This window comes from Centropristis striata, chromosome 11 (assembly GCF_030273125.1).
Source record: "Centropristis striata isolate RG_2023a ecotype Rhode Island chromosome 11, C.striata_1.0, whole genome shotgun sequence".
Taxonomy (NCBI): Eukaryota; Metazoa; Chordata; class Actinopteri; order Perciformes; family Serranidae; genus Centropristis; species Centropristis striata.
This window is the reverse complement of record NC_081527.1, coordinates 1,009,763-1,030,614: the sequence shown is the minus strand read 5'-3', so window position 1 is coordinate 1,030,614 and position 20,852 is coordinate 1,009,763. Positions and strand designations below refer to the sequence as shown.

General features: G+C 38.2%; 1 protein-coding gene across 4 annotated transcripts in view; it reads left to right on the top strand.

Annotated features, from left to right (window-relative positions):
- Positions 1-20,852, top strand: part of astn1 (astrotactin 1) — a 679,871-nt gene that overhangs the window by 270,042 nt on the left and 388,977 nt on the right. For all 4 annotated transcript variants that reach the window (XM_059344320.1, XM_059344318.1, XM_059344319.1 and 1 more), the window contains exon 12: positions 8,169-8,319. In XM_059344320.1, coding sequence (XP_059200303.1) covers positions 8,169-8,319 — 151 coding nt within the window. The remainder of the gene's footprint in view (positions 1-8,168; positions 8,320-20,852) is intronic.

The window sequence follows — 20,852 nt, the reverse complement described above, 5'->3', positions numbered from 1 at the left end:
TTGGAAAACTACAGTTTAATTGGCATTTAAATGTTAATAGAGGTAACTTAATCTGATGAGGAGATAAGGCGATTGGGAACCCTAGACTGATTGCAGCATTAGTTAGGTCACATACACATTTTAAATGTCTGTCATTTTAATTAGATAAGTACACATGAATGCAATGCCACAGCCCATTATTAGTTTATTATGAAAATTTCCTGCTTTTAAGCTCCTGAAAACTTTTGATATCAGCTATTCCCAATGACAGTAAAGATAGATGACTAAATAAATAAAAACAGAACACCTTTATGCATTATTTATTAAGAATATAGATCTGAAATACTTGACAGTGGCCAAGCAACCCAGTCATCAGCCTGTCATCAGATTAAACTGAGAGCTGATTGGTGCAGGATGTGACCTCACCATGGTGGATATCCATGGATGATTCTGGTTGATTTTGGTTGCTCTCTGACCTTTTCGCCCTGTTTATACCTGACATTAACATGCAATTGTTATCCGGATCAGCCTGGATTTTATATCTGATTAAAGAAAAAACACATTGATGCAATGTGTAACACGCCATCAGCAGCTCAGAGGCTTTCTGACATTGTTAACAGCCAATAAACAACCACTGGAGATGGAAGATTAGAGCATGAAGTGCAATTTCTCCGGTTCATGCCAGCGACCTTTGTTACATGCCATTTCCATCTTTTTCTCCCCTTATTTCCTGTCTTCCACCTACTGATGACTCTCTAATAAGGGTATAAAATGCCAAGGGAGTCAAAATAGCTTGTCTCTGCTGAGACAGCTGGTGCAAAAACAAATGGGCGTCTTGCATCATGTTTAGAAATTCACAAACAGCACATTGTAGTTTGAATTATGTCAGATTGGATCACATTGTGTCTGTCTGACCTCAGTCGTTGTAAATGCATTTTGTACAGTTTGGCCACATTTTTCAACCAAACAAGTTGACAGGTCACTTTCTTAGCCAAGAAAAATGACCCGTTCCTAGTCAAAGGGAAACCAAGTGGAGCCTCTACACACTGTGATGAATAGACTGCCAGCTCTGCATTCCTTACTTGCATGTTGAGGTTCAATAATCCAATCCACTTTATTTGTATAGCACATTTAAACAACAAAAGTGTCTCCAAAGTGCTGTACATAGAATCATAAACACAATAAAACAGACATTTCCATATGACAATCAGCAATAAATAATCAAATAAATGCATAAATCTAAAATGATGCTATAAATAAAACAATAAAATCAAACAGATAAACATAGTAAAATAAATAAAAGACGTAGTTAAACATAGTAAAATAAATAAAAGACACAGAGGACCACAGAATTCATGCAAAGTTAAAAAGCCAGAGAATAAAAATGGGTGTTAAGACGAGACTTTAAACACTCCACCGTGGGGGAATAGTGCAAATTGTGCCTTCAAAGAGGTTAAAAGATAAAAACAGTTTCACTTTTTATAAAAGATGCAGATGATAAAAACATGATTTATGCAGGTGGAACATAGACTGTAGTAGAATAATGGATGGTCACTATAACAACCCATTGGTTTGGCCATTTCGATCATTTTGTAGCTGCTGTAATGTTTTTTTGTTGTTGTTTTTTGTGCAACTAGCACATTCGTAGATACATTGGATGGACTCTATGTTATCATTAGTGAAATGATAACGAAGCGTCATGAACCATTGTCTTTATTTCCTGAGCCCACTAGATGGCGCCCGTTGTTCAACAAAGGGCTGAAAACACAATTTCCATTGCTAGAGCCTTTTTTTTAAGCCAAGACGCCATCTATTGGGGTCAAAAAATGACTTCTTTGTGTCTTTTAGAGCATGTACCGCCTACGTTTTGGCCACCAAATTTCCATGATATTTGCTTGGCTCATTTATGCCAAAAGAAACAATATAAACCATTTATGTTTTTCCTTCAGTAACACCTTTAGGACAAACCTAAGATAAGATTTTGGTAAGGACTGCAAATGTCCGGTATGATGACCAATCCTTCCAGCACGTCCATCATTTTAGATGTAATGAATGTTGGAGTAGCTTCACAAAAACGCTGCTTTCATGACTTGTATGATATTTACTGGTATATTGTGTTGTACACAATTTTCGGATGTGTCTTGACTGTAATTGCAGTTCCCAAATAATTTAGCATTCACGCTTGCTGTGAGTTTCATCATCTTCCGAGGCTCTGTTCAATAGGTCCCCGCTGAATAAATGACAACAAAGCAATGGGCAATTATAAAAGAAAAATTGGTTTGTAAGATAACATCAAGTTGACTGTGAAAGGGAAGGAAACTCACTGTCTTTTCTCAGAGGAAAGCAAGGGAGCAGAGGGAGTTGGGAGAAATAGTGAGTTCCTGAGAGGTCATCATTTTATTTACAGAGACAAGGTTCATGGCAATGTTATTACACAAGTTCCTGTTTATCAGGAGCAGCACTGTTCCTCTGCAGAAAGAGCTCTGAGATTTAGATTCTGGAGGAAAACACTGAGGTCCTCTCTGCTTTCACCTTCACCTCCACCAATCCCAAACACTCAATGCCTTTACATGCACAGTTTAATTAATTTTGGCGTCTAATAGGACTTCTGTCCTTGTCCCAGTTTACATGCAACTGAGAAAATTGAAGAACTGATGGGAACGTGTCCTCCTCCTCACCACTGGGTGGAGATATGCCTCATTTCAACGGGTTAATATGGCGCCTTTCTGTTGACCTCAGTTAGATACTTTGTGCTGTCACTACTGAACGGCTAATGCGACCGGCTAACGTAACTGGCTAATGGGACTGACTAATGTGTCCGTCTACCGTAACCGGCTAATGTGACCGGCTAATGCGACTGGCTAATGCGACTGGCTAAAGCGACCGGCTAACATGACCGGCTAACGTAACCGGCTAACGTAACCGGCTAACGTGACCGGCTAACGTAACCGGCTAATGTGACTGACTAACGTGACTGGCTAACTGGCTAAGGTGACTGGCTAACGCGACTGACTAATGTGACCGTCTAACGCAACCGGCTAACATGACTGGCTAATGAGACTGGCTAATGTGACCGGCTAACGTAACCGGCTAATGTGACCGGCTAACGTAACAGGCTAATGCGACCAGCTGACGTAACCGGCTAATGTGACCAGCTAACGCGACCGGCTAATGCGACCGACTAATGTGACCGGCAAATGCAACCAGCTAACATAACCGGCTAATGTGCTACTGGCTAACATGACTGGCTAACATGACCGGCTAATGTGACCAGCTAATGCGACCGATTAATGAGACCGCCTAATGCGACCGGCTAACATAACCGGCTAACGTGACCGGCTAATGTGACCGGCTAACGTGACCGGCTAACGTAACCCGCTAATGTGACTGACTAACGTGACTGGCTAACTGGCTAAGGTGACTGGCTAACGTGACTGGCTAATGTGACCGGCTAACGTAACCGGCTAATGTGACCGGCTAACGCAACCAGCTAACATGACTGGCTAATGAGACTGGCTAATGTGACCGGCTAACGTAACCGGCTAATGTGACCGGCTAACGCAACCAGCTAACATGACTGGCTAATGAGACTGGCTAATGCAACCAGCTAACATAACCGGCTAATGTGCGACTGGCTAACATGACCGACTAATGTGACCGGCTAATGCGACCGGCTAATGTGACCAGCTAATGTGCGACCGGCTAACGTAACCGGCTAATGTGACCAGCTAATGTGACTGGCTAAAGTAACGTTCTCGTCAGATTAAGGCAATAATTCCTTTTTTTCACGTGCCATGTAAACATGCTGACTTCTACTGTCGTTCTTCTGCTGGTTGACCTCCGTCAGGTTTACAGGAACACAGAAACACAAAGCAACTGCTTGGAGCGAGGTTGGAGCAATGATTTCATGGAGCGTTTTATCCAGGAAGTCTACTACTTTGCATAACAATTGCGCTGTGAAAAGTCATAGCTTTTCTCATGGTGATTACTCAGAATAAATTAAACATGCAGGTATTTGTAATTCATGGAAATAGATCTTCATTAAGTGAAATAGAGAGCAGCGCGTCACAGAAGGTCTTTGAAAGCAGAATGTTGAGACAGCACTTTGACAGCTCCTCATTTCCACCCAGAGACATTGAAACATCTAAAGAATTGTAAAATCTTAATTAATTTTAATGAAAGCAAATTGCATATTGCTGACAGTAAGGCATAGCTAATTGAATAGTGAATTTCACTCAGAATCATTGGCTTTTATTAAAGGTGATCTCGCTGAGAACTGACACCATGTGTAGTATAAAGGAACCATTGTACTCAAGGAAATCTAATTATTTCTTCAAACCCTTCATACCACTGTCTTTACTAATATCTGGATTTAACTGAAGCAGTCAAGGTGTTAGATCTTAATCAGCAGCAAAGGGGAAACAACAGACGCTTTCTATGAAATATGCTAATTACTGAGCTTAGAATCCTTCCATCCTGCCTGTATTCACCACTAAAACATGTTTAAATACCATGTTGGTATAGATTTTTTATTCTGATTTACTGGATCAACATTTAGAACCAAAAAGAAACAAAGAAAAACCAACATAAATGTGATCTTGTGATTGTGTGTGATCCTGTCATCAACTCTGGTTTTTATTCTAGTGGGACTCCATTTGATTTGGCTCTGGTGTGTTTAGCGTAACGATTATGGTCATTTTTTGTCTTTTTTAGTTATTTTGTGTCTTTGTAAGTCATTTTGTGTCTGTTTTGTGTCTTTTTTTAGTTATTTTGTGTCTTGTTTAAGTTATTTTTTTTGTCTTCTTCTGTGTTTTTTTGGTCATTTTGTCTTCTCATTTTGTGTCTTTTGGTCATTGTGTGTCTTTTTTGGTCCTTTTGTGTCTTTTTTTTGGTCATTTTGTGTGTTTTTGTGTCTTTTTTAAATTATTTTGTGTATTTTTTAGTCATTTTGTGTCTTTTTTGGTCATGTTGTGTCTTTTTTAGTCCTTAAATCCAACATAAAATATGATTTTGATTTTTTTTTTTTACTTTCAAAACACTATCATGCTCAATAAAGAATTGTAAATGTTTCAAATGTGAACAAAGGTGTCAAATCTACCATATAAGAGGGTTCCATCCAGTTCTATCATTTGATACTAAATCTATTTGAGCTTGTCTCCAGTTTTACTTGGTATATCATCATCAAACTGAAACTGGCCTCATGGAGTTTACAGCCAGAACTTTAGAGGTAAATGTACAGTAGGGCTCCACGCTGCTTTGTTTTCTAGTCTGATGGAGGCAACAAGTCTGGATTATTTGGAGCTTTTGGAGGCTTCAGAGGGTTAAATAAATCGTACAATAACTGCATATTTAAATTGTGACTAAGTTCCTACATTTGTTCATATTGTAGCAGTTTAATCCATCAAAGTGGATCTTCTTGTCAGAGATTCAAACTTATATACATAAATATACATTAGACTGCACAAAACAACAATTTTCTCAGAGACTGACTGAAAAAAACAAGACTGTTAGTACAAACAACTGCTTAAATCTTGAAAATCTCAAAATTGGAGGTACTGACTACCTGCAATTAATCATTTGCACACTACTGTGTGAAATACCAAAGATTCGGCTATTATCCTACAACGATTTAGCCTCTGGGGGTCGAGGGCTGATATATTTGTGGATATCTGGAACAGATATCAGATATCTGAGCCAGGACTTGTCATTGTTTACACTCTGATTATCAACTTGTGATGTGAGTTGACGTTAAGACACGGCATCCTTCACCGGATTGTTCCAGATTATCGTCATCAGTTTTCATTTACTGACTGAACAATCAACCAAAGCCATCTCCAGTCTGGTTGCTTAATAATATTTGGACTACAAACTAAAACCAGAATGCGTCTAATAACAAAACCTTGTTCCATTGCCAACAGATTCTGAACTTAGTTCTCTAGCTTAAGCTGCTAGCTAGCTAGCTTAAGCTAGCTTAGATGTTGGGTGTCTCTATTCTACAGAATATTTGGTGTTTAGTTCATTTAACAATGAGAAGAAAAAGTATTTTTACAAGCAATCACTGTAAATTAGATTCTGCGTTCATTTCATGTGCAGATATCTGTTCACAGAGATTAGTGAAGTTCTCGCAATGTAACCTAAACCAGAGAACAGGCTAATGCTCGTCCAACACAATAGCTAATATGAGCTAATAAGGCATTTTTGTACATTAAATCCCTCTTCCATGATTCCAGTCTATGGTGTATCTATGTTTTGGAGCAATGACTAGTACAAAGTGGCTGATATGAAAGCTAATATTCATCCTTTCTCCCGGGGCCCTTTACACCAACCGTGTTTGGAGAAAATCTTCTGACTTTTCAGTTCGATCTGAGCTAAAATTACAGATGTGAAGTCTCCCTGGAGGTCCGGAGCAAACAGACAAACTCTGGTCCAGAGAAAAGTCGTGGCCCTGAATAAATTTGCACCATTTGGGATTTTTTGGGGGGGTAGTTCAGATTTTTGAGCCAATTACAGGATGTTCTGACAGGCTGAAGTCAGAACTGGAAAAGTTAAAGCAATGCAAAGGAACAAAATGAGGGTAATGTCAATGTAACATTTGGTCTGACAACTTTATAAAGAGAAGGTTGGAAAAAGTAATTTCCTGAGAGGATGAGAGAAGAGAGAGATGGTATGAAAAGGACAGAACATCCCATCTACAAACCAATCAGTAGTATGTACGGGAAGATGCAGCTCACGTAGATGATGCCAACAGAACCATAATCATGTATAGTTAAAAAAAAAATGCAATATGAAACCAAAACTGATCAGATCAAATGAGTGGAATATTTGGAAAAGCCAAACCTCTGTTGGGCCTTCAGTTGTGAAAAGACCCTTAAAGGTTAGCACTGTTAGCACAAACGCTAGTGTGATCAGTGATGGAAATGTATATGTCTTAATATGTCTTGTGTTAGTAAAAAATTATTACTTTCATGTAGGGCTGCACAATTATGGCCAAAATGATAATCAATTAAACAATTATTTTGATCAATATTGTAATCACGATTATTAATCACGATTATTCATCGTGTTGGGGAAAACATCTGTATTTTTATTGCACTACTTTTAAACAAACAATAGAAACAGTTTTTAGTGTCTGGTGCTTGTTGTAAACAAACAGAGATCGCTAAGTGTTAGCCTGTTAGCACATACACACTGTACTGCTACAGAGCTAACTGTTAGCGTGTTAGCACATACACACTGTACTGCTACAGAGCTAGCTGTTAGCCTGTTAGCACATACACACTGTACTGCTACAGAGCTAACTGTTAGCCTGTTAGCACATGCACACTGTACTGCTACAGAGCTAACTGTTAGCCTGTTAGCACATACACACTGTACTGCTACAGAGCTAACTGTTAGCAATTTGCAGACTGGACACTAAGGGGTTAACATCCCCGAGCTGCTTTGACTCCCTCTTAACGAGCCCTGGCGGCTCATTAAGAAGAGCCACCGGCCCCCGCAGCTCGTTAAGAAGAGCCACCGGCCCCCGCAGCTCGTTAAGAAGAGCCTCCGGCCCCTGCGGCTCGTTAAGAAGAGCCTCCAGCCCCCACGGCTCGTTAAGAAGAGCCTCTGGCCCCCGCGGCTCGTTAACAAGGGTAAGAACGAGTCTCCAAAAGTCTCCAATAACACCAGAAAAAGTTGTTGAATGTCTCCAGTCGCTTTCTTGAAAAATAGTTTCGAAGGGGGTCTGAAAATTTGCTAAATATAGCAACAAAGTCGCTAAGTTGGCAACACATTTTAAAATTCGATTTATTGTGCAGCCCTACTTTCATGGATTTTCTTTGAGTTTTATCCACTGACATGAATAGATTTTGCTTCTTTTGTGTCATAAATGTAGCTTGACCTGACCCTTAGAACTTATAAAAGACCATCAGAACATCAGCAGGAAATCTTGTTTTTGTTGAGCTCCACTGGGTTCTTCCCTTCAGCTGCAGTGATGTAGAGGTGTGCTTCACAGGTTCAGTTCACCGTGACATTACTGCTGGATGTGCTTTTGGCTGGAACATTTCTGAGCAAAGCAGCCAGACGACAGTCTCTCACCTCCCCAGCCAGCCAGCCTCACATAATGGTGTATTGTAATAAAGTCTGAAATCAGCCCTGAGCACTAACACAGTTGCACACAACTAAACAAAGATCTCCTTCCACTTGTACAGAGAGGAGTTGATGATCAGCTCATCCTTTGACTCTCTGGAGGTTCTCCTGGACTCGTTCGGGCCCGTCAGAGACTGCACCAAAGACAACGGAGGCTGCAGCCGCAACTTCCGCTGCATATCTGACCGGAAGCTGGACTCCACCGGATGTGTGGTGAGTCATCTCTTTTTTACTAAAAAGCTGCAGAACATGATATTTCCTTTAGATTTCTGCATAGATCAACCCTCACTACTCAACTAGTAGCCTATGCTATACACCAGGGATGTGCCAATGAAGCCTCTGTGGTGGAAAATCTTAGGAGACAGCAAAAGTTTCTAGAAAGACAGCCCTGTGTGGCATTTATTGACAAGTATCACAAAACAGATACAATACTCAGGATACACAAAAACAGGCCCTTGGTTAGAACAGCAAGTCCCCAGTAATCCTATTCCTGTTGCTATTATACATAATGTTGGTGTGTCAGGTCTCTAGCTTTCCTGTTATTGTTCCAAATGGTGCAGTGGGATTTCTTAAATCAGAGCTGGTCTGATCTTAATCAAGCAGGAGTTTCTGGGTTTAAAGAAAAAGGTTGTCATTATGTTCTGGGCAGAACTTTGTTCTTGTGTGGTGTCCTAAAACTATTGTGTGATTGGTCAGAAATTTGAATTTGAATGGGACGTGTGCTGCAGAACTTCCCAGGAGTTCTGCAGCAGAGTCTGCAGCCCTGTGCCTTGAATTTTGCCAACTTCCAGTCTAGTTTTAAGTTTCCCCAGCTATCAGCAAATCACCTGAGATATTTATTCAGTGTCTAGCCTCTCATTTGCTCTTAGGTCCTCGCTGCATTCTGAAAAAAATAATAATAAAAAATGCTCATTGTCACCTATTAGTAATGATGGTAGGCTAATTTAGACTTAGTTGGCTATTTTACCTTCATTGTTAGGCTCAAAATCAGTTTTTGCAGTTCGATTCTGACATTTTTTTCTCTTGTTTCTGTCCAACAATGGCTCTTTTGTTCGTAAATGTTGCCGAGACCAAAGTGGAGCAACAACAGGACCTTCCCCCTCTTAAAAAACACCCAATAGGCTGTTTGTACAGCAGCTTAAAACCACTCAGATTAACGTTTGTAGTTAGGGGCACCATCTAGTGGCTGTAGTAATTATGAAGGGCGTCAAGATGGAACTTCCCAGGAGTTCTGCAGCTGCAGAGTCTCTGGTGAAGTATGAAATGTTCTAGAAATAACTTCCTTCTTGTTCTTGCCACCTCAAGAACAAGAACAACTTCCTCTTCTCCTTCTTGTGGAGTATGTAAAGGGCTTCAGACTCTGTAGATGGAAGCCTGAGGGACTTTTGATCTGATGCCTACTTATACAACCTCTCCACTGATGGTTCATATTCTAATGTCCTATGAATATTCTGTTTGGGCCACCAGTGTTTAAGTCCATGTATCTGTATAAATATTCATGAGCGTGTCTTCAGGCCATGATGACCCGTATCAAGGACAAGCAGCAGACCTGCTCTCAGTAATGAGTCTGAGTAGACAATTTGACTTCTCTTCTCGTCTCGTATGGCTCTTTGGCCGACAACACATTCATTACCTCCAGGTGGTGCTTAGCAACCAGGAAATGTAGCAGCCAGGTTTGTTTTCGTCTCCATCTGTCGGGGACTAGCAATACCGTTCTTGTTATTTGCAGAATCTTAGCTCCGTCTGCTAGTGTTTTGCTTCTCCCAAATCCCCCCTTTCTATTGATAAGCTGTCATGCACCACCCCCCTAACAATTTAATTTCTTTTCAAGTACTTTGATGCACTTGAGTAAAGCTTTTCAGGTGGGTTGGGGAGATGCTATTTATGCGATCCAGCATGCTTCATCTTATCTCTTATAATGCACCTCGAGCAGAGGAAAACAGCTTGAGAGCTGTTTTTATGGGAAAATGTTTCATTTATAGATTAGAGTCTATGTATTTATTTCCAAGAATGTGCAAGAATATGTATGTGGTGTGGTAAACATAAGCACAGAGGAGTAAATGTTATTTTGGCATGTTAAACTCATGAAGTGTAATAATTGATTAGTGCCTTGCTCTTTAATCATCATCTGACTGCAGACTGGAGGCGAAAAAAGAGTTTTATTCTGCAGCCAGGGATATGAATGAACCACTGAGAGTCCCTTCAACTCATTAGCTTTCAAAAGAAACATGATCAGCATATGAGCAGACTTCCTAACGTGCAATATTTGAGAGTTAACCCTTTGGAGTTTGAGGCTATTTTGTCAGTTTTTGGCTCCTTTTCCTTCTGTCTGTATAAACCACTTAAAAAGTCTTTACCATGACGTGTTGGCATCATTGTTTTCAGCACAACCTCACCTATATGACCTGTTTATTATTTCTTTTTGACTCACTGGATCAACATTTTGAACACAAAAAAACACACACACAAAATTACAAAAACACACATAAAAACTTTTTTCTTTTTACAATAAAACCCACATAAAAACCCACTTAAAACACACAAAAACACATCGAAAACACATACATTTTATTTATTTTTTTACAAAAAACACTAGCATTTACTCACTCTGACGCCGTGAACAAGGCAAATGTTTTTTATTATCACTAAATAAAGGAACTACCCATTTTGGAATGCCCTGCTTAACCTGCTGCCCCTGCGACCCGGTCCCGGATAAGTGGACGAGAATGGATGGATGGATGGATGGATGGATGGATGGATGGATGGATGGATGATGGATGGATGGATGATGGATGGATGGATGGATGGATGATGGATTGATGGATGGATGGATGGATGGATGATGGTTGGATGGATGGATGGATGGATGGAGATATCAATTATTTTGTCAGTCCCAACCTTAAATCACCCAAATGATCCTGATTCAAATTCTACTTGCTTTACTTCTAGTAGAATTATGTTAGCTGTAGTTCTTTCTATAGTTCTGTAGAACCGTAAATCACCATGACCTGCTTAGCCTGCTGCCCCCGCGACCCGGCCCCGGATAAGTGGACGAGAATACTGGCAGCAGGGACGCCAGAATTTTAACTGTTATTTTACAGTCCATGTACTATAATTTATTTTAACAGTATATTGTCGTATTTTGGATTACAGTATATGACCGTAGGGTAACAGTTTAATACAGTTTAATGCTGTTAAATTACAGTTATCTATTGATAATTGACCAATTTAACTGTTAATTTGCATGTGAGGGATGAATATTTAACAGTATTTTGCAATCATTTTAAAATACAGTAGGATTATGTTGTAAATACACAGTAAATACACAGCAATGTGTTACAGTGTACAGTTTATAGTACTTGATGGCACCAACAGACACCCTGATATCCTGCTGCCCCCGCGACCCGGCCAGAAGGACCAGAATGGATGGATGGAAAAAGCAAAAGGTGTCTACATACGGTTTATAGTTCTTGTTGGCACCCTGACAGGCATAAGAGTCCCTGAAGCCACAATCAATGAGTGACAACAGCCTGTTTACTGTCAACACGTCTCTTTGAAGACTCATTTTGGTGTTTTTGTCATCCGGTGCCACTTCAGTGTGAATCTTGAACAGCTATGGTACAAAGAGGCCTGTTGAATACCAGCCGCTGCTACTTAGCTAATGCAATTAAGCTTGTGAGCTTTTTGAAAGCTTCGTTGCTCCATTCATCCAAAAATAAATGCTCAGAAAACCTCCTTGTTTATTTCCTGTGGGCTTGTAAATGTCACAGACAAATGTATTACTGCTGCCCAGACCTGCAGCCGCACACTATTTATCAGACACACAACCGTTAGTAGAACGTGTTAATAGGGAGGAATTGGACCCTGTGAATACTGTTCACAATCTAAAATTGCTTTGTACACAGTCTGAAAGAAAGTCCACTGAGTTGCAGCAGCATTGCACCGACCAGTCGGAGACAATAATATCCATCAATTTCATTCTGAGTGAAGATTTAGAGCCAGCACTTTGAAGTCTCATGAGCATTTGATCATGTGTTACTGAGTTAACCCTGTGGAGTCCAAAGTCTCCAAATAATCCAGACTTGTTGCCTCCATCAGACTAGAAAACAAAGCAGCGTGGAGCCCTACTGTACATTTACCTCTAAAGTTCTGGCTGTAAACTCCATGAGGCCAGTTTCAGTTTGATGATGATATACCAAGTAAAACTGGAGACAAGCTCAAATAGATTTAGTATCAAATGATAGAACTGGATGGAACCCTCTTATATGGTAGATTTGACACCTTTGGTCACATTTGACACATTTACAATTCTTTATTGAGCATGATAGTGTTTTGAAAGTTAAAAAATATATATATTCAAATATTTTATGTTGGACTAAATGACTAAAAAAGACACAAAATGACCAAAAACGGACACAAAATTACAAAAAAGACACAAAATGACAAACAAAAGACACAAAATGACCAAAAAAGACACCACATGACTTTAAAAAGACACAAAATTGACTAAAAAGAAAGACACAAAATGAACAAAAAAGACAAAATGTCAAAAAAATTACACGAAAGACACAAAATGACCAAAAAAAGACACAAAATAACTAAAAAAAGACACAAAATAACTAAAAAAGATACAAAATTACCAAAAAAAAGACACAAAATTACAAAAATAGACAAATTGTTATGCTAAACACACAAGACACAAATACAATCCCGTCAGTCTTTCAATTATTATTATCAGGTCATATAGGTGAAAAATATACCAACATGGTATTTAAACATGTTTTAAGTGGTGAATACAGGCAGGATGGAAGGAGCCAGACATGGAGGAAATAGAACTAAACTACAGAGAGTTAACAGATTATATTATTATATTTGTGTGGAAGAACAGAAGAAAGATCCAGATTCTTTGTGGTGATTTTGTTCCTTTACTCATAATCACCGGATGCTTTTAAATAGCAGCTTGTGTTCACCAGCTTCTACAGCGAAGCTTCTTTATGTTGCAGTTTATTGCAAATCGTTGCCAAAAGCATCAGAAAAAAAAGAAGAAAAATCATATTTCTTCTCCCTGAAATGAGTCTCACATGGATCCAGAACAGAACGAGAGAAGAGATTTGTTGCCAACGCTTTGAGGTGTCATGAGACTTTCCTTTTGTCTTCTATTAATTATTTATTGTCCTGTTATATTTCCATCCCTGTGAGCATGTTGGAGAAGGATGTGATTTTTATTTCATTTTCTAAGAACATTTGCAAAGAAAAGAACAGAGTGAATGTCTGTACTTACTTCCAGTATTTATCCTTTAATGTTGCTGTTTTCTCTCGATTTGTGAACGTTCAGCTGCACAAAAAACCACAAATGAAGCAGAAATTCATATAAAAAGTAATCTAGTAGAGGATTAGAGAACACATTTTAGTTTTTTTTTTTAATAGTTTTTAGTTATGAAGAACAAGGAAGCTCAACATTTAAGTTTAGTTTATTCCAAAAAGCTATATGAGCATTACATTTTATGCACAACATAAAAATATCAAAAAAGTCAAAAATGACCTTGTGCATTTGAAGCGTAGTGATAAAAAAAGGTTTTTATTTAAAAAGTAAGAAATGAAAATAAAAAATGTGGATGTATGATGATCAAAAACAAGTTATTTGAGGAAAACCTGCAAAACTTAATGATGAAATTAATTCATAGCAAAAATATAGAATATAAAAAGGACACCAAATGACTAAAGAAAGACACAAAAAGACTAAAAAAGAAACAAACTGACTTAAAAAAGACACAAAATAACCAAAAAAGACACAAAAAGTCTAAAAATGACACAAACGGACTTAAAAAAGACACAAAATGACCAAAAAGAGGCACAAAAGACAAAAAAAAGACACCAAATGACCATAAAAGGACACAAAAGTAAGAAATGAAAACAATAAATTAGGATATATGATGATCAACAACAAGTTAATTGAGGGAAAACCTGCAACACTGAATTTAGAAATTAATTTATTGCAAAGATATAGAATATAAAAACTTAGTCGGGTCACTTTAGACCCATTTTTTCCCGGAATAACATGAACCAGGGGATACGGAGGGGTTGTGGTTTTTCTCCTCAACAGCTCATTATTCCACATGTTGACTAACTGCATGAACAGGCCAGTAATCACATTGTTTTGATAAGACATCAGCTGCATTTGGCTGATTTACGTCCATATTCTAATGAGACATCAATCATAGTCATCCTCCATCCTCCTCTCCTGCTCTATCTCTCTCTCTCTCTCTCAGTTTTCTCTGTATCATCTCATTAGGTCCCATACAGCAATATCTGATGGGACCAGTGCTGCACTACTGTTATACTGTGGATTTTTTCTTCTTCCTCTTCCGGACGCAATTTCGTCCCGCTACTAGTCCTACAACTTGAAGAGTTGCAGGACAAATTATATATCAAAACGTGCGGTTTGATCGGGATCGGTGTGCTATTACTTTTCTCTACAGAATACGGATTTTTCGCGACGTAAGTCGTGAAAAACTGCCCAAAATTTAGCATTGAAGTGAATGGGACGGCTGAAAAAAAATGAGTGAAAAAGAACAATAATTGGAGATTTTTAAACGTCTACTTCTCCGGCATAATTTCACCTAGAGACTCCATTTAAACTTTAAACAGTAGACACAAGTCTTGTGTATCGGTGTATTAATCCACGTTTCGATAGGTCATATAGTTTTTTATCAATCCCTGTTCAATGACCATGATCATTTTTGGAGAAATTCTGAGATTATAATGGGTGTGTATTGCACGGAATGTTCGTGTCACAGTGTGTGACATCATCGCCAGAGTGTAGAGGGAGAGAAAAAACTGTCAAAAAATAAATTTGAAAACTGTAAAATGACTAAAAAAAGACACAAAATTACCAAAAAAGATACAGAATTACCAAAAAAGACACAAAAAAGACACAAAATGACACAAAAATGACACAAAATGACTTAAAAAAGACAAAATAACGTTTGTTATTGCAAAAAATGACCAAAAAAGACACAGAATAACCAAAAAAATTCACAAAATGACTAATAAAAGACACAAAATGACCAAAAAAAGACACAAAAATGACACAAAATGACTTAAAAAAGACAAAATAACGTTTGTTATTGCAAAAAATGACCAAAAAAGACACAGAATAACCAAAAAAATTCACAAAATGACTAATAAAAGACACAAAATGACCAAAAAAAGACACAAAAATGACACAAAATGACTAAAAAACCCACAAAATTACACAAAATGACTAAAAAAAGACACAAAAATGACACAAAATGACAAAAAAACCCACAAAATTACACAAAATGACCAAAAAAAGACACAAAAAGACACAAAAATGACACAAAATGACTAAAAAAAGACAAAATAACGTTTTTTTGTTACATCGCTTTAAAAAAAAGTCATGTCATCAGAGACCCCAGAGGATTAATAACACCAATAGTCCTTTAAGGCTGTGTTGAACTGTATCCAGTATTCCACAGTGAGCTCTCAGTAAATGTTTCTCTCCGTATCTTCTTGTTGTTGTAGTGAATCTCCTGGAATCACTCTGGATGATTCTCCGTTAGTGAACCAGCTGCTGCTGCTGCTGTCTCACTGAATCAAACACTAATTACACACAGATAGCCCACACTAATTGAACGGAATTGGCAGCACAAATTCTCCTGCACTTTATTTATGTAAATCTGGCTCTGCATGTACACAATTATCAATCACAAAGGAGACGGAGATCAGGAGGAGCAGGTTGGTCTAGAGGAGGATCTTTCAGCTGCTAACCCTTCTGCATACCTTTCTTTAAAAAACACACCAAAAGCCTACAGTGAAGGTGTATATAAATATATTTTTTATTTTTAATCTTTCAACCACCTTTAGTCCTGATCACCACGACCAAATATAAATTAATTTTCTGAATTTTAACACTTTAAAGCTATGCTTTTACAGCTAGACCTATAGCAACCATCCTTTTCCCAAAGTTTGAATAAAATAAACTGAAATAAACCATTTCCAAAATATATGCCATATCCACAGTGGTGGAATGTAACAAAAGGCACAAAATGAACAAAATGACCCCAAAAAAACCCCACAGAAGACACAAAAAGACAAAAAAAAGACACAAAATGACTAAAAAAAGACCAAAAAAGACACAAAATGACCAAAATTGTTCCTCTAAACACACCAGAGCCAAATCAAACAGAGTCCCACTAGAATAAAAACCAGAGTTGATGACAGGATCACACACAATCACAAGATCACATTTATGTTGGTTTTTCTTTGTTTCTTTTTGGTTCTAAATGTTGATCCAGTAAGTCAGAATAAAAAATCTATTATTATTATCAGGTCATATAGGTGAAAAATATACCAACATGGTATTTAAACATGTTTTAAGTGGTGAATAATATGATGGAATAAATAAAAAACAAATAGCCAGTAATGTCGGTAAGGATGCACAGATGTTATTATTATTATTATTATTATTATTATTATTATTATTATTATTGTTATTATTATTATTATTATTATTATTATTATTATTATTATTATTATTATTATTATTATTACTATTATTATTATTATTATTGTTATTATTTTTATTATTATTATTATATTATTGTTATCATTATTATTATTATTATTATTATTATTATTATTATTATTATTACTATTATTATTATTATTATTATTATTATTATTATTGTTATTATTATTATTATTATCATGATTATCACTATTATTATTATTATTATCACTATTATTATTATTATTATTATTATTATTTCGTATGCGGCTGCAGCTTCATTTCGTTAATGATTTTGATTTAATCTCCTTTAAGAAAAGCTTATCACAGCTCCTAAATTGATTGGTTTTCTGTTTGACTGAGACATGTTATTATTATTATTATTATTATTATTATTATTATTATTAATCTACCAAGCAGCTGAGAGCATCATTGATCTCCTCCAGCACATAGACACGTCCCGGCCTGTCCGTCACCACGCTGCATACATTAGTGTGTGTTTTAGTAATTATGTGGAGAGTGTGGAGCTTCTCAATGAGCCTCTCATCCGTCTAATCAGGGTGTAAACTGGCCGGGCCCCAGCGTCTGATCCACCCCGATCAATTAACACCTTGTCTGTCTGCAGACGTTAATGTCTCCTCCTCCAGTCGGTCGCCGCTGACCCACCCGCTCCGTCTCGCTGATAGATTGCGCTCCTGGGGAGAAGCAGCGAGCGGCGCCGTGGAAGTGAAAGCATAATAATCACAGGATGATTGTGAGATTAATTAGCTTCGTCTTGTCACTTTTCTCCTCTGCAAAACGCCGAAAAACAAGGATGTTGTTAGCAGAGCGGAGCGCCACCAGGATGGAGCGGAGCGATAGTCCAGACAGCCCGTTTAGATATATATATATATATATATATATATATATATATATATATATATATATATATATATATATATTATAGTGTTTGTTGGGGCTTGATATATGAGCATGCCGTACACAAATGTTGATCTTTAGTGCTGTTTAGTTTAGTGTCTGATTTATGCAGCTACAGTTTAATTTAGAGTTGTGCTATAGGATGCAACCAGTTGAATAAAACAGTTGTCTAAAAAAATGACTAAAACAGACACAAAATGACTAAATAAAGACACAAAATGACCAAAAAAGACAAGAAATTACTGAAAAAAGACACAAAATGAGTGAAAAAAGACACAAAATGACCAAAAAAGACACAAAATGACCAAAATACACAAAATGACCAAAAAAAGACACAAAATGACTGAAAAAGGACACAAAATGACAGAAAAAAGACACCAAATGACCAAAAAAAAACACAAAATGACCAAAAAAGACACAAAATGACTAAAAAAATACACAAAATGACTAAAAAAAGACACAAAATTACCAAAAAAAGACACAAAATGAAAAAAAAAGGAAAAAATAGACCAAAACTCCAGAGAGTTAACACATTATATTATATATATATATATATATATATATATATATGTTCCTCCCTTGTGTGGAAGAGCAGAAGAAACCTCCAGATTGGTTGTGGTGATCTGTTGCCTGGCAACCATGCAGTGACATCCCGGTTCGTTGAAGAGGTCCGGGTCAACAAGTCAGTTATCTTCTCATCGCTACAAATTACAACCTATAGAGTCACACAAACCTCCAGAGAACCAGCAACCGTCACAGGAGAGCTGCTCTCTGTTCCTCTTCACTATAAAATCTGTGGAAAACAAACAGTGAAGCCCTCTCATCGTCACACGTCAAGGGTTTCTCCACCAGATGAAACCAGATGAAACCAGATCATGGTATCTTTTTTTAAAGCCCATATCATCATGATGTTAGTCTGGATTGTACACAGAATGACACAGTCCAGTGTTTCCTCTAGGATAGGGGTCTCAAACTGGCGGCCCGCGGGCCAATTGTGGCCCTCGTGATGATATTTTGTGGCCCCCACCTTGATATGAAAGTTTAATGTGAGTTTTATATGAATGGCACTTTACCGTGTTGTGTGTGGAAGGTCCCTTTAATTACTTTTTTTGGAAATTGTGTGTCTTTCTTTGGTCATTTTGTGTCTTTTTTTGGTGATAATTTCAAAGTTCTGGAAAAGTCCCATGTTGCATTGCGATACTTCCACATGTATTCTGATGCATTTCATTGGCCCATTGTCGCCCTCGCTTCGTGTTCTGTCTTGAGAATAATAAATATTAACAAAATAAAGAAACAGATAAACAATGACATTTTTTTTGTGCTGAATGACGTGACATGTAGTCATTGCCTTGCCCCCCTTAAGACGGTCAGATCGCCCCCCCTTTAGACGGTCAGATCGCCCCCCTTTAGAGGGTCAGATCGCCCCCCTCTAGACGGTCAGATCGGCCCCCCTTTAGACGGTCAGATCACCCCCCCTTTAGACGGTCAGATTGGCCCCCCTTTAGACGGTCAGATCACCCCCCCTTTAGACGATCAGATCGCCCCCCTCTAGACAGTCAGATCGCCCCCCTTTAGACGATCAGATCGCCCCCCTCTAGACAGTCAGATCACCCCCCTTTAGACGATCAGATCGCCCCCCTTTAGACGGTCAGATCGCCCCCCTTTAGACGGTCAGATCGCCCCCCTTTAGATGGTCAGATCGGCCCCCCTTTAGACAGTCAGATCGCCCCCCTTTAGACGGTCAGATCGCCCCCCTTTAGATGGTCAGATCGGCCCCCCTTTAGACGGTCAGATCGCCCCCCCTTTAGACGGTCAGATCGCCCCCCTTTAGACGGTCAGATCGCCCCCCTTTAGACGGTCAGATCGCCCCCCTTTAGATGGTCAGATCGGCCCCCCTTTAGACAGTCAGATCGCCCCCCCTTTAGACAGTCAGATCGCCCCCCTTTAGACGGTCAGATCAGCCCCCCTTTAGACGGTCAGATCTACAGTTTTAGGATGTAAAATGTACAAGTTGTTCTGTTAAAATGTTGACATATGTTCTGTATTTTTTTATGGAAATATTCTGGTTACCACAGCTGCCAGTTTTTTTCTGTAAAAACAACAGGACATTTTTACAGTGTGCACATGATGTACAATGCTCCAGCAGGAGGTTTTTTAATAATCCAGCTGGACAGCAGCACTGTACGCTGCAGGCTGAAGCTCTTCTTCTTCTCACCACTTTGTACTGCCCTACTCCCCCTTAGGCAGCAAAAACCAATCTTGACTGGATCACATTTTGGGACACTAAGCAGCGTTGAGTGGAGTCAATACCTGGCAGAGATATCTCAGACCTCAGCCCTAAAGAGGAACAGGAGCACATTAGATTGTCACTACTGATGTTTTCTCTCCTCGGGTCATTGGATCTATGGAGTGTCTGTTCAGGCTCAAAGGCTTGATGGAGGCTCCAGATCACTTACTGGAGGCTTTATACTTATTGGGGAACTGGTGAATAAAATCCATTCTTTTTCTTATAGATTCACAAAGGAGTTTTCTTTTAATAAAACACGTTAGTATCTACTTAAAGAGAGGAGGAACGCTAATGATTTTAGCTGCTGTTGAGATGGAGTTAGTGTAGTCATGGAAAAAATTATAAGACCTTTGTTTTCTTCAATTTATTGTTCGTTTTAACGCCATTTAAACCATAGACTGTATATAAATAATGGACACAGTCACTGTGATGTCTGGTTTGTGTCCATTTCAAATAATACGTCATTGTGAAAATACAGTGAAAGGGTCAAAGTTATGACACCAAACCGCTAAACCTCCTTTTTTACATCTATATAACGTTATATATAACTTTATTGACACGTTGCCGTGGATACGCATTGTTCTGCTTCTCTCCTGGTGACGGCTCGCCTTGTTAGTGACCTGTCAATCAAAGGTAGCCCCGCCCCAAATCATACGATTCTTTATCTTCTATTTTCTTCTAAATGGGGCCATTATTTACACCATTAACATCAGATTGTCTTGAAGAATATTTTTTACTAGTGATTGAGACCATAGTGTTGTCCTAAAAAAACATTTCTGAGCTTATAAATCAAGTGAGAAGTTTTCTCATTTTGCATTGAAATGAATGGACAAAAATGTTTTTGCAGCCACACTTAGCTGTTAACTCTCTGTAGTTTTGTTCTATTTCCTCCATGTCTGACTCCTTCCATCCTGCCTGTATTCACCACTTAAAACATGTTTAAATACCATGTTGGTATATTTTTCACCTATATGACCTGATAATAATAATTTATTTTTTATTCTGACTTAC